The sequence below is a fragment of the Buteo buteo genome, chromosome 29 (assembly GCF_964188355.1).
Source record: "Buteo buteo chromosome 29, bButBut1.hap1.1, whole genome shotgun sequence".
In the NCBI taxonomy this organism is placed as follows: domain Eukaryota; kingdom Metazoa; phylum Chordata; class Aves; order Accipitriformes; family Accipitridae; genus Buteo; species Buteo buteo.
Genome location: NC_134199.1, coordinates 1,214,874 through 1,229,282, shown reverse-complemented (window position 1 = coordinate 1,229,282; position 14,409 = coordinate 1,214,874). Strand labels below are relative to the sequence as shown.

General features: G+C 47.1%; 1 protein-coding gene across 2 annotated transcripts; it reads left to right on the top strand.

Annotated features, from left to right (window-relative positions):
• Nucleotides 1-4,007: 4,007 nt before the first annotated feature.
• Nucleotides 4,008-14,357, top strand: RNPS1 (RNA binding protein with serine rich domain 1). 2 transcript variants are annotated; one of them, XM_075018262.1, is made up of 7 exons: nt 4,008-4,078; nt 7,815-7,970; nt 8,285-8,476; nt 10,236-10,338; nt 11,138-11,291; nt 11,766-11,907; nt 13,227-14,357. In XM_075018262.1, coding segments are annotated over exons 1-7 (855 nt in total). In that variant the 5' UTR covers nt 4,008-4,076; the 3' UTR covers nt 13,333-14,357. The 2 variants fall into 2 exon arrangements, with proteins under 2 accessions (XP_074874363.1, XP_074874362.1); XM_075018261.1 differs by lacking the exon at nt 4,008-4,078 and adding an exon at nt 7,268-7,456.
• Nucleotides 14,358-14,409: the final 52 nt, after the last annotated feature.

Below are 14,409 nucleotides of genomic sequence, written 5' to 3'. Positions count from 1 at the left end.
AAATCTTCAGCTATCTCTTCTCGCTCATGCTTGGCCTTAAGGCTTAGTCCTGCCAAATGCTAGCAGCCGCTGAGGGGAGATCAGACCCCCGGCACCCTGCCACCACCGTCCTGGGGCTGGCCCTGCTGCTCACAACTCGGCAGGGAGCTGCTTCAGGGAGAGAACTGGCAGGAAACGTCTTTTTTTTTGCAGTACAACTATTTTTCTGCTGCTTCAGTGAACTCACCTGACCACCCTTGGAGAGATAAGAGCCATCATGAGAATAAGGGTGTGCATGGCTTTGGGATCAGCCAGCCATTACAGCTTTACTACAGCTGAGAGAGAAGAAAATTTTAAACATCATGCCCTAAGCCTAACAGCAGTGAGCACAGATGAGTGGGAACAAGCCTGGTCTCCATGCCTCCTGCCCAAGGAAGCAGACCGTCTCCCGCAGGACCTTCTCTTTGGAGTAGTACTTGGGGCGGAGGCTGGATGGGGACTGAGCACTAAAAGGCTGTCACTAAACAGTACAACCTGCTGAAAGCCATAGGTCCTGCGGGTAAGGCAGGCTGAGACTTCTGGCTTATCTTTATGAGGCCTAATCTTTAGTCCATATTTCCATTTATTGAATCAAGATAGTGGTACTTGCCATCTTTCATAAAGCGGTTTTCAGATTTGCAGCAAAAATGTGGTATAGAAGAGGTTCGGATGTATCATATCTTGCTCCCCAGCTGTGGCTGCAGTTGTCACCTAATGAGTGCATTCATTAAATATTCCTTCACTCAGTGGTTACTCTAAGTATGGGCAAAAATGGTTAGCACAAAAATGGGCAGCACAAAAATGGACTCAAGATTTTAATAAAACACCAGAAAACTCAAGACTTAAAGTAATTAAAGTACTTAAGTACAGTACTTGAAATTTCACATGTAACGAGTTAGTTGGAAGAAAGGAGAGAATAACAGCCATGCTGGGTCAGCCCACAGATTCCTTTGGGACAGCACCCCGTCTCCAGCAAGCTGACTAGCAGATGCCTGGGTAGAAATATAAAAGCAGTGCAAGCACATAGTTGCACTTCCCAAAGTACGCTCCCTCCAGTGCAGCACTGAGAGACTTTCCAGGAAGGCCAAGAGCATCCTGGCCTGTATCAGAAATAGTGTGGCCAGCAGGAGCAGGGAAGTGATCGTCCCCCTGTACTCGGCACTGGTGAGGCTGCACCTCAAGTACTGTGTTCAGTTTTGGGCCCCTCACTACAAGAAAGACACTGGGGTGCTGGAGTGTGTCCAAAGGAGGGCAACGAAGCTGGTGGAGGGTCCAGAGCACAAGTCTTATGAGGAGCGGCTGAGGGAACTGGGGTTGTTTAGCCTGGAGAAAAGCAGGCTGAGGGGAGACCTTATCGCTCTCTACAACTACCTGAAAGGAGGTTGTAGAGAGGTGGGGATCAGTCTCTTCTCCCAAGTAACAAGTGATAGGACAAGAGGAAACAGCCTCAAGTTGTACCAGGGAGATTTAATTGGATATTAGGAAGAATTTATTCACCAAAAGTGTTGTCAAGTATTGAAACAGGCTGCCCAGGGAAGCGGTTGAGTCACCATCCCTGGAGGGATTTAAAAGACATGTACACGTAGTGCTTAGAGACATGGTCTCATGGTGGACTTGACAGTGCTATGTTAACGGTTGGACTTGACGATCTTAAGGGTCTTTGCCAACCTAAATGATTTTATAATTCTAAGGTCATCATGACAGCCTACCAATAGTCTTCAACAGACATAGTCCAGTTTCTCTTTGAACCCATGTCAAATTTTAGTAGGCTACAACATCCCACGGCAGGGAAATCTCCCTTTAACAAGATATTGTGTGAAGAGCAATATCCTTTTGGTTTTTTTCTGAACCTGCACAAAGCTAGTTTCATGTAACACCCCCTTGGGTTTGCAGCAGAAGAAAAAACAAACCAATTTTTCTCCTTGCCATACATGATCTTACAGATACCTGTCCTGTTCTCGCTCACATTCTGTGAGGGAGGTAAACAGGGCATATTCTTACACTGCGTTCAGGAGAGCTGTCTTCCTTTCACAGAGGAGCACAAGGATTTGAATCTTAGGAGTTTAACAAAAATGCCTATGATTGTCCCTCAGCTGACTTCTCAGAAAGTTTTGTCATGTTTAAGGCCCTGCATTAGGAATGGGATCAAAGTACACTTCTGACTTTGTTCCTCTGAAGTCAGAAGTCGGGCAGCCTGTACAGCTGGAACCCAATGTGACCAGGTCAGAAGATCAATGCCTCCAGTGGCAAATTTCCTGGTAAAATCACAGCATGCATGTTTTGGCAGGGAAAAAAAAAAAAAAAAAAAAAAAGGAGAGAGAGAGAAAATGTTCTTCCCACATAAATCTTTGGATTTATGAAATGCCACTGGATGGTGCTCCATCTTAGGTCTTTAATTCTTCTCTTCATGTTTTTCTTGCAAGTCAGGCAGCAGGTGAGTCCCTTCTCAGTGGCACCAACCCTTTCTGCTCCCTGTCCCCTGAGAGGACACATCTGCCATAACCTTGAATTAGAGACTTGCATGTTGTGAATCTGCAACCTGGACATGACACCGTGCCCAGTATCTACCGATAAAGCTTGCTGGGTTGTTGCTTATGGAAAATCAAGAGCTGAAGTCCTGGCTGCTACTATTATTATTATTATTAAGCAGGACAAGGTTTGTAGGAAGACTGAATAACTTTTATTATACCAATAAGTGTAGCTGCAAAAATCAGACAAGCAAGCCCAGTACAAATGGGGCCAGTTGCTCACCGTTCCACGGAGCTGCGCAGGTCAGGCATGCCTGAATGAATGGGGCTGGCACCCACAGAGTTGAGGCACCCCTAGCCTGGGGGAACATTGGGTGCTCTAATAAACGAGATCAGACTTTTCCAGCCACAGACCTTGTCCTGCCAGTCAGTGTCCTTTGACTGTCATGGCCACAGCCCAGTATCACTGGAGCACTCTGATGAGCAGTTGATGCCTCTCTCTGCAGTAATGCACTGTCTTGTTTTCTTCTCTTCCCACTCCTGCCCTCGGTTGACTGACCCACTCCCTTCCTCATCCCCCCCAGACACCCTGACTGACCCACTCCCCCCCTCACCCCCAACAGGCACCCTGACTGACCCGCTCCCCCCCTTACTCCCCAGACACCCTGACTGACCCGCTCCCCCCCTCGCCCCCCAAGACACCCTGACTGACCCGCTCCCCCCCTCGCCCCCCCCCAGACACCCTGACTGACCCGCTCCCCTCCTCGCCCCCCAAGACACCCTGACCCGCTCCCCTCCTTACCCCCCCAGACACCCTGACTGACCCGCTCCCCCCCACCCCCCAACAGACACCCTGACTGACCCGCTCCCCCCCTTACCCCCCCAGACACCCTGACTGACCCGCTCCCCCCTTACCCCCCCAGACACCCTGACTGACCCGCTCCCCTCCTCGCCCCCCAAGACACCCTGACCCGCTCCCCTCCTTACCCCCCCAGACACCATGACTGACCCGCTCCCCCCCACCCCCCAACAGGCACCCTGACTGACCCGCTCCCCCCCACCCCCCAACAGGCACCCTGACTGACCCGCTCCCCCCCTTACCCCCCCAGACACCCTGACTGACCCGCTCCCCCCTCGCCCCCCCAGACACCCTGACCCGCTCCCCTCCTTACCCCCCCCAGACACCCTGACTGACCGCTTCCCCCCTCGCCCCCCCAGACACCCTGACTGACCCGCTCCCCCCCACCCCCCAACAGACACCCTGACTGACCCGCTCCCCCCTTGCCCTCCCAGACACCATGACTGACCCGCTCCCCCCCTCGCCCACCAAGACACCCTGACTGACCCGCTCCCCCCCTCGCCCCCCCAGACACCCTGACCCGCTCCCCTCCTTACCCCCCCCCAGACACCCTGACTGACCCGCTCCCGCTCTGTCCCTTTAAACGCGCCCGCCCGCCCCGCTTCCCCCCTCCGCCCACCCTCCCCCGGCGCGTGACGCCATTAGCGCGCGCCGCGCGGCGGCCCTTCCCGCCCGTGCAGCGTCGATCGTGCGCGACGGGCCCGGAGCGGCGGCTGTGGCGGGCGCCGAGGATGTGAGTGGGGCCGGGGCCGGGGCGGGGGCCGGGGCCGCGGGGGATCGGCGTCCATCCGGCCCGGCTGCGGCGCGGAGCGGCCCCGTCGCCGCGCGGGGATGCCGAGGGGAGCGCGCCGGAGCCGCCGAGGAGGAGATGGCGGGGCGAGGGTCAGGGATGGGGCCGCGGCGCCGCGGCCTACCGCGCCCGGGGGCGGGGAGGGAAGGAGGGAGGGAGGCCGGGCCGGGGAGGGGCCGGGCCGGGCGGGGCTGGGCCGGGGCCTGGAGGGGAGCCGGGGCAGGGGGTCTCGGCGCTCCCCGCGGCCGGGGCGGCGGGAGGAGCGCTGTGCGGGCCCGGGGGCGGGCGGGCCGGCCGGCCGGCGGCGCCGGGCCTGGCGGAGGCGGCGGGCGGCGCGGGCCCCGGGGTGCGGGCTCTGCTCTGAACCGACTCTGTGCTTGGTCTGTGCTTTTCTCTCCCTGTTCCTCAGCCCGCGCCTTGGCTTCGCTCATAGTATGGCAACACGCACGGTGCGGTCAGCAGCGACAAGCCCTCGGTCCGCCCGGCGCCGTAACGTACCCCATGGCGTGCGAACCGGGACGCGGAGCTGGCTGCCCCTGCGCTCCTCTGGCCCTGCTCGCTGTAGTTAGCTTGGGCGAGCGGCCGTAACTTTGCAAAGAACTGCCGAGCGTTGAACCCTCTCCTCACACGAGGAAATCTTTTCCCCATTTTGCAAATGAGGATCTGAAGCAAACAGCCATTAAAGGACTTGCCTGTAGTCGTGCAGGAAGTCCGGGGGAGAGCTGAGTTTGCTTCCTTTGCTACAGAATTACAGCTCTCTTAAGAGTGCAAATCAACTCTTTAAAGCAGAGAGGTGTGTGTGTGAAATGACTGTTTGGCCTGTATAGATTGCTCTTAGATTTTCTGGTTTGGGGGTGGGTGCTGCAAAAACATTGACTTGTTAAGGATTGAGAGGTTTTTTTGATTGTAGGAAAGAAACATGCCGCTTAGTAGTGCGTTGTTATACACCCTTGTGTGAAGACCCATGATTTTATTCTTTCCACATCTTCCAGTGAATGTTTGAACACACACAGGTGAACGTGCCCACAGGCTGTGTCTTTTAGGCTGAGGTTTCCAACTGAAGTAAGCTAGGCAAGTGGTATTCTTGAGGAAGGTACATATATTTTGATGGCAAGAAAACACTGGTTAGTTTGGAGGCTGCTTAAATGCTGCATGTACCATCATATGGAAGCTTGCTAAATGTGTGAACATCATCATATGGCTAATTTGTCTACTAAGTACCTGTCCTGAGGAGTGGTGCTGGAGTGGTACCTGTTTAACTGAAGTATTACCTACTACTCCAGCAGCAGGCTGGGTAACAGCAAAGCATGTGCTGGTCTTCATCTGTGCTCTCTCTCTTCCCTCCTTCCAGTAGGGGTAGAACTGGAGCTAGCTATCAGACAATAATAGATAGTTTTGCATGGCTGAGCTGATAGCATCAGCACTGTCATAGTCCACAGATGCAGGAGAAGTTGGTGTATAGGAAGAGATAACACAAACCTGGCTATGGTATGTTTAGGAGAAGAAAGGTGGGAAAAGAAAATATCAATTTTTTTGGTCTTGTGAGTCCAGAATCTTACCTGTTCTGTTCTTCCAAGTAAGTCAGCTGATCTCATGCAGTGGCTTTCAATTTTTGAACTGCAGCCCCCTCATGCTTTGCACTAGAGGCGTAGAGCTGGTTAGAAATGTCGTACAGCTGAATGATGTATACAGGTTTGCTATTCTTAGTCACCTTTGCAGTACCTGTGGAATAGTCCATGGACTGCCGCCTTACCACCACTGGTGTTAGAGAAGACATTTTCTCTCCCAGCGAGCCCTGCCAGTGTCACGTTTGTGTTGTGGGTTTCCTGTTCTCCATGCAAAAAGGCATGGTTGTTTCTTGACTTCTGGATCTGCAGAGAGCTGGGTTTGCAAATGTTCATTTGTGTTGCTTTTTGGAGTTGTTGTATTAGTGAAGATTGTGAAGCTGAAAATCAGGAAAGTGGGTTCAGCTGCTCAGAAGTGATCTCTTCCCGAACATAAATTTAATTGCAATTTAGAGAACAAAGTAATTGCTTACCAGAATCTGACACCAGAAGCATGGAAGCAACAAGACTGTTGGATGCAGTGAGCTGGAGAGGTTTTCTTCTTGTTAACTAATTTTGCCTGTGATGCATGTGGAGATAGAGATGTTTCCAACATCATGCAGTACTGTGAATATTCAATCCCACTTCAGCTAAGCCTGGCAGTTCAGACATGCTTGTGCCCACTCTTCATTTCCTGGATATTTCATTCATAGGTAGATAATGGGTGTTACAGCAAATCAAACCTGACACACTCTTTTAGTGGTTATTATAACAGATTGGAGGCAGCTTTGTAATGCAGGTGTTAAACAATCCATGTGGAATAGTCAAAATGCAGCAACGTGTTTAGACATCACAGAATATGTGATGGATGTAGCCTTCTCATGGGAAACGTCTGGAATTCAACTAATGCCCAGTATTTCAGTGTTAAATAGTGGGGTGTTAAATTTGTCTCCTTTTGGATCTAGAGTAGAGGGAACTGATTGGGGCTAGATGAGGTCAGAATCCAGTTTAGACTTTCTGCTAAGAAGTTAAAGTGAGATCTGCTGTTGCAGCAGTGCAGCAAACTGGGCCCTTTAATCTGGTCTTTCCAAGGCTGACAGAGCTTTGGAAGCAGTTTGTTGTGGCTGAAAGCAGCCATAATTCAATGGGGAGTTTTGTTCTTGACAACCCTTTCTTTCTGACAAATACATGCTATATGGCATAAACTGGCTTTGGAGAAAACCAGTGCTTACTCTTCTGGAGATAAGGCTGTTGTCATGAGGCATGAGCTGCATGTACATCTTGCAGTGAAAATGGATGTCCTCTGTGCCATTTTTTTTGGTTGGATAATTAAGGTCTTTTGTACTTCAGTGAATGTCAAAATGATAGCTTTGGACATGGATGCAGACTTTTACATGAGGCACACAGTGCCAGTGTGAGCTGGCACAGAGGTTGGCTGTTAATGGCCATGAAACAGTATGTGTAACTGAAGTACTCTGTAGAAGTCAATTGATGCCCAGTGTGCTGCCATTGTTGCAAAGCAGGTTTGTTGTTTTATGCCTATCTGTTAATTTCTTGTTTCTAAACCCTTTTATCTTGTCACTAGGCTGTTCTTTGGAGTTTATTGCACTCGATTAGGGATCGGTTCTCAGAATCGAGGAGTTAGAAGTGAGATTTGAGATAAGTGAGGCCCATTCGGTGCTGCTTTGGACGCCTCCGAAGGGGAAATGGAGTTATCAGGATTGAAAAAGAAGAGTTTGCTAGGACTCAAAGAAAATAATAAAAAATCCAACACTAGGTAATAATTCTGTCCGATTTTCTAGGCTTAACAAAACTGGGGATGTTATAGGGTGCTAGGGCTCTCCCAGTGAGGGTGAGGAATTGAAAATACACCTCTTTCTGCGTGAATTTCTGTATGTGAGAATTTCTGTATGCTATAGCTGTCTTCCTCAAAGCTGCTCTGTAATGTAAAATATTTTCCTTTTTCTAAAAAGTCCAAACTTGCCTAATGCTTTAACTCTGCAGTTATGGTGATCTTGAGTGACATTTGAAGTTCAATGTTTTGTGTTGCTGTTCTGTTCTTTGTTTGGGTGTGGGGGTTTTGTTGCTTGTGTTTTTCTATATTAAACAATGTCTTCTGCAATTTGTTCTTGAAGGGCTCCCTCACCAACCAAGCGCAAGGATAGGTCTGAAGAGAAATCAAAGGACAGGTCCAAGGATAAAGCAGCCACTAAGGAATCAGGTGAAAAGGATCGTGGTCGAGACAAGACACGCAAAAGACGCAGTGCTTCCAGTGGGAGCAGCAGTACCAGGTAGTTAGTTTTACAGGTAGTAACAAATTACAGTGTTTTCAGAAACCACCAGCTTGATTTCTGGTACGTTTCATTCCCTGTGTCATGGACATGTTGAAAGCTTGCATTGAGTTAGTCACCGTGCAGTTTTTTCTAACTTAAGGGGGTTTATTTTTTTTTTAGGTGTGAATTTTCTTTGGCTGTCTAGTGAGCTACGCAGCATCAGTTTTCATTGTTCTAACTCACAGTTGCTCTCTCCGTAATTATCATACGTTTTTCAGCCATTCTTTTTCTGGATACCCCACTTATTTTTATTCCCCCTCCATCACCAACAGGTCCCGTTCCAGCTCAACTTCGAGTTCAGGGTCCAGTTCCAGCACCGGTTCTAGCAGTGGCTCTAGCTCCTCTTCTGCCTCAAGCCGCTCTGGGAGTTCCAGCACCTCACGCAGTTCCAGTTCCAGCAGCTCCTCTGGATCTCCAAGTCCCTCTCGACGGAGACATGACAACAGGAGACGGTCTCGCTCCAAGTGAGTTTTATTTGACTTTGTCATGGTTTAACCCCAGCCAGGAACTAAGCAGCACACAGCCACTCACTCACTGCTCCCCACCCCCAGTGGGATGAGGGAGAGAATCGGAAAAAAAGTAAAACTCATGGGTTGAGGTAAGAATGGTTTAATAGAACAGAAAGGAAGAAACTATAATGATAGTAATAACAATAATAAAATGACAATAATAAAAGGATTGGAATATACAAAACAAGTGATGCACAATGCAATTGCTCACCACTCACTGACTGGCACCCAGTTAGTTCCCGAGCAGCAATCCCTCCCTGCCCAACTCCCCCTAGTTTATATACTGGGCATGACATCACATGGTGTGGAATACCCCTTTGGCCAGTTTGGGTCAGCTGTCCTGGCTGTGTCCCCTCCCAACCTCTTGTGCCCCTCCAGCCTTCTTGCTGGCTGGGCATGAGAAGCTGAAAAATCCTTGACGTAGTCTAAACATTACTTAGAAACAACTGAAAACATCAGTGTTATCAACATTCTTCTCCTACTGAACCCAAAACACAACACTGTAACAGCTACTAGGAAGAAAACTCTGTCCCTGCCAAAACCAGGACAGTCTTCTAGGAATTACCAGATCGCAGGTTAATTTCCACGTAGAATACAAGATTGTGATCAGAATAGATTGTTTTCTGAGGACCATTTGCTTTCTCCATAATTTAGAGATCTGAATTTTGTTAGAATGCGTGTGCTTCTTTTGCTTACAATCAGAACATATGCCCTGTAGGAAGAGAGATTAAAAATCTCATTTTAAAGAGAGTGATTTTAAATACTACATTTTGTAGAGGCAGTTTTAATTGATGTTTCCCCAGTAGTATGGGACTATACAGGCACTAGATGAGAGTAAAGCTCTTTGGTTCCTGTAAATTACAGCCAAGACTAACAGAAAAGTGAGGGCTGAAAATGGTGTATATGTGTGTATGTATAGTCTTATGTATAAAAAAATAAAATGGGGCGTGGGGGGACAAAGGAAGCATTTTCCTGTAAGGGTAGGAATCGAACTGTGTTAATGTCCGTACAGTTTTTCCTCTGGATAATTCTGTAGGTCAGGTGCTGAAGGCTGATAAAATCTACTGAATTATTATAAGCCAGTGTGGTTGTTTGTTTTTTTGGTTTTTTTTTTTAGTATATCACTCAATTTATGGACAGTAAGATTAAGAAGAAGCATAAATATAAATTTTCTGCATACTGAATTTTTTAAAGATTAAAATTATGTTCCAGATTTTTTTAATTTTCTTTTTTTTGAAACTACAAAGAAATTGTGATATGCAGCTACTTAAATAGGTTTTTTTTAACCATGACATTTCTGGACCTCTGTAGTGAACAGAAGATACAGAAACACAAATGATTGGATCTGCTAATTTGCCTGGCTGTGGTATGCTTTAGTGTTCATGTCCTCATTTTGCCTCTTTAATTATTGAGGCAAAGAATGTTTTTTTGTTTTAACAACTGGGAAATTCCTTGACTATGGCCAAAAACTTTATAGAAATGTTTGTTAAATTTGGTTCTAAAGCAAAAGCAGACAAGGCAAATGCAAATCCTGAGGTGTTTCTAAGTGGAACACCCTCACCACCACCCCAGCACTTCCTAACCTGTAACTTTTTAAGAAAAAAGATGCCCTCCCAAGAAAAATGGTGCTTTTTAATCATGTGATAATGACTGGCTTCTTGGTTTTGTCTTGCATGTTCCCTGAAAACGAAACATTTTCTATTGTCAAAATCAGGTCCAAGCCACCCAAGAGAGATGAAAAGGAGCGGAAGAGGCGGAGCCCGTCACCCAGACCCACAAAAGTGCACGTTGGAAGGCTCACTAGAAACGTGACCAAGGTAATGGCATGCTCCCCTGTAATATCAAGCTTGCATATCTTCTGTGAAGACGTGTGTGTGGCTCTTTTAAAGTTCTCAAAATGTTTTTTGTTGTTTGAGTGCTGCCAGGGTGTTGGTGTTGGAAATTCTTGCTTTGTGTCCAAATTGCTCAGTGAGGAAAATTTTGGTAGGATTTTACTGCATCAAATACAGTGCAGGCTTTTGAGACTGTGTGGTGCTTAAGAGGTCTGTCTGCTTTGTCAGTACTCCAGACCTTGTATGCTGCCTTACTAGGAAGAAAACTGTAGAAGTTGGGACAATAGCTGAAATTAGCTTGGAGGCATTAAGGGTATCTGGAGGTTCTTGATAAAGGATCTGAAGAGAGCTGGGCTGGCTTGTGTTGTCTTTGCCAGAATGTAATTTAAAGGCCTTCAGAGGTAGAAGTGTAGGGTGCTGAAAAAATAATGTGTGTTAAAAAATATTAACAATCACACCTTAAGAGTTTTAAGCTGAGGGCATAAGTTCTCTTTTCAGGTCTCCAAGAGGATTTTTACACTAGTTGTATTTTTGTGGCTAGTGTTGACATGCAGCAGTAATGCTGCTAGAACTTAAGGTTTGGAACAATCCGAGAAGGAACTAAATAGACAACAGCAGAGAAAGCAGTGGTAATCCTTTCCACATCTGGCCAATGAAATATGTCTCTTTCTGATGGTGGCATTGATTTAAAGCTAATCCAATGCTGTGGATTTACTGCTCTGTGCCAGCCAGACCTGGTCAGTAAGCGTGATCTATGTCCTTAAGACTTGCTCTTTCTCTGCAGGATCACATCATGGAAATTTTTTCCACTTACGGAAAGATAAAAATGATTGACATGCCAGTTGACAGGCTAAATCCACACCTCTCTAAAGGTTATGCTTATGTGGAGTTTGAGAACCCAGACGATGCTGAGAAAGCCCTGAAACACATGGATGGAGGTAGGTATCAAATGCTGCAAGGAGGTTGGGTGCTTGTAAAAATCTTTGGAGCAGATGAGTTTGACCTGGAAATGAGTTAGAGGTGATAGGGAAGCCTTTGGGGAACTGATCTGAAATACTGTCTGTTTTCAGCCCAAATGGCTTTGGCTTTTGTGTGGTTCAGGACAGATCCAAAACATTGCAGAGCTATTAAAACTGAGGGTTTTTTTCAAAACAAACAGTAATAAAATTCTTGTGTCTGTGAAAATCTTTTTGGGTTAACATCTGAACTGAAATTTGATGGGATATTAGATGAAGTCTAGTATGTATGTGGACTTTGTCAAAATAACCCCTGAGCAGGTAGTGGAAATAGCACTGTAGGCTGATTCATGCTTCAGTTGCTTGTGACAAAGCTGTGAGTTTTAGTAATGTGATGTGTAGATGTTAGCATTGGAAAATACTTACTTCTTCCTGTTTCTGTGATTCCCTAAAAAGGCCAGATTGATGGTCAGGAGATCACTGCCACAGCTGTGCTGGCACCACGACCTAGGCCGCCTCCCAGACGCTTTAGCCCACCCAGGAGGATGCTGCCACCACCACCGATGTGGCGCAGGTCACCCCCTCGCATGAGGAGAAGGTGAGAGCTGTGATAATTCGCATTTCCTTCTCAGTGTAACAGCATGTTATCACTGAAAGACTTGGCATGGGGGCAATTTCATCCTATTGGACTTGACTTTCCCCTCCAAATGACAGTAACGCCTTTTGGGCATCAGTTGAGCCTGGATTGTACTTAACTCCTAAGCGCCAGGGTGACATGCTCTGGGCTACACCCTGAATGCAGTCTGTCAGAAATGTCAGATGCTTTCCAGCCTGTTCCCTGGAGTGCCTTCTGCATAAATGCTTCAAGGTGAAGTGGGAATGGACTTCTGGCTGGCAGAATGCTTTTGGCAGCCTGCTACAACTGCTTGCTTTTCTGAAGCCCTTGCACCTCCATCCCTTATTTCTATGAATGGGCACACGACCAAAAAGCAGTCCTTCTGCATCAGGTGAGCAGAGTACGCTGACTCCAAGATAAAGATGTGACCTGACATGCACGCTCATGTTGTGTGGCTTCGGGCTGCCTGAACATGCTCAGATAAGAAGTCTTTAGGAGTCTTCCTCAGCATCTAGATGGGCTCCTCTGTCTTGGAAATTTGCTTAAACTCTTGCCACTAGTAAAAGTGGCTCCTGTTTGGGCCACTTCATTGCTGAAGAGCTTACCAACTACAACTTTAAAAATGAGAACTAGCTAATATGGCACAAGATCCACTGCCTGTTGGTCCTCCTTTAGACATGCCTTTTACTGAGGTCTGGCAAATGCTAGGTTTGGCGTTCCCTCCTCATTGTTTGTTTTCTTCCCTAGTCTAACTTTTACTGTCCTATTTAGGCTCTGTTAATATTCTGTGCCTGGAACCTTGGTGTCATACTGGTGGCCATACAGATTAATTGTAGCACTGAAGAGCTTGAAGCTTTACCTTTAGAGTTAGACTTCCTCTAAGAAATGTCCCTGCATTTGAAAGGTCTTATTCAGGGAAAGGATTTATATATCACTGTATTTCAGGAGTCAAAGCTGACCTTTCAGGTAACAGAGAATCTGATGTAGAATGAATGTGAGCTTGTTTTGCTTGAGGAAGAAGACAAGATTCTTGTCTGTTCTTTGGATATTAAATGTTCTTTCAACTTTCTAAAGCAGAGGAAGAGTAGCCAGAATATTCCTGCTGTGTAGTCAATCTTTGAATTGCCTTTTTCCTCTCTGGAGCTGGCTGTATTTTGCTGGAGCTCTTTTACCATATTGTATGAGGATTTTTTGGAGGGAGGCAGGGAAGTGTTTTTGAAAAGTTGGTAGATGAGCTGACAAATTACTGGAACCTGTTCCCCTTATGTCCTAATGAAAGCTTTCTCCTTCATCTCTGTCAGGTCCCGGTCTCCTAGGCGCAGATCTCCTGTTCGCCGGCGATCAAGATCCAGATCTCCTGGACGAAGGCGCCATCGCAGCCGCTCCAGCTCAAACTCCTCACGATAAAGCAAAAAGACTGGACAGCTTTTTATTTTTTAACTTAAATCCCGTCAGACTAAATATTGTACTTTTTTTTTTTTTATAATGGGTCTGGGTGAGGAGGAGTGAGAGAGAGATAATCCTGGCAGTGAAGGTAACCTAAGAGGAGAGAGCAACAGTTCCCAGCCAGTAGATAGCCTTTGCTGTGGGGCTTCTAGTTTGCTGGCATTGAATTGAAATTATTTAAAAATGGCTTTGATTTTAAAGGCTGTGAAAACACCTTTTCCAGATAAATGGAAGGAAAGATGTTGCAGCCGCTCCTTCTCCAGTTAGCAGGCTGCTGCTTGGTGATTTCTAAATGCTTAGCACGCTGTACAGACGAGCATGTAAATCTTGAGCTATTTCAGAAACCCTGTATAGTAAGACAGGGAGGCATTTATCTTGATCTCTCGTGCCAGCAAAGGACTTTTCAGAGCAGCTGGAGTCCAGATCTGCCTGAGACTTAAATATCGAGTTGTCGCTTTATTCCAATTCCCAAACAGATTATTAGTTTCTGCAGAGTAAGCTCTTTCTGCAGGTAAAGCCCTTCTGTAACACGTATACCAGGTGATCACCACAGAAACAATGGTCCAGCCCACTGAACATGATACAGTAGAAAAGAAGCTGGAAATCTTAAGAACTGGTTTGTAGCTGCCCCTGTAAGTGATTTCTTTCACCTTTTCTTAAAGGGTTTTGGTAAAAACTTCCTACACAACCCCCCAGTGAAACAATGCAAAAGCTTCTGCTTTTGCAAATCTCAAAATTAGTGACTGAGCATCAGCCCCTGGAAACTGCAAGGCAGAGAGGGAGGCTCGGGGCCGCCGTGCTGGCTGGATTAACCGGGGTTCACATAGGGAAAGGCAGAGAATTTACCACCTGTTGTACAGTCAATACTATAAAGATTTTTTTTTCGTTTTGTTTTGTATCACTTTGTAGCCTTTTGGGCCATGTTGTGTTTGTACTTGTGTAGGACCAGCGACTATTGAATAAAAGCAGTAGGGTTGAGAACAGCCGGCCTGCCTCGCTCCCTTCTCCAGCCCCTTGCTCGGCGCAGAGGCGGGGAGG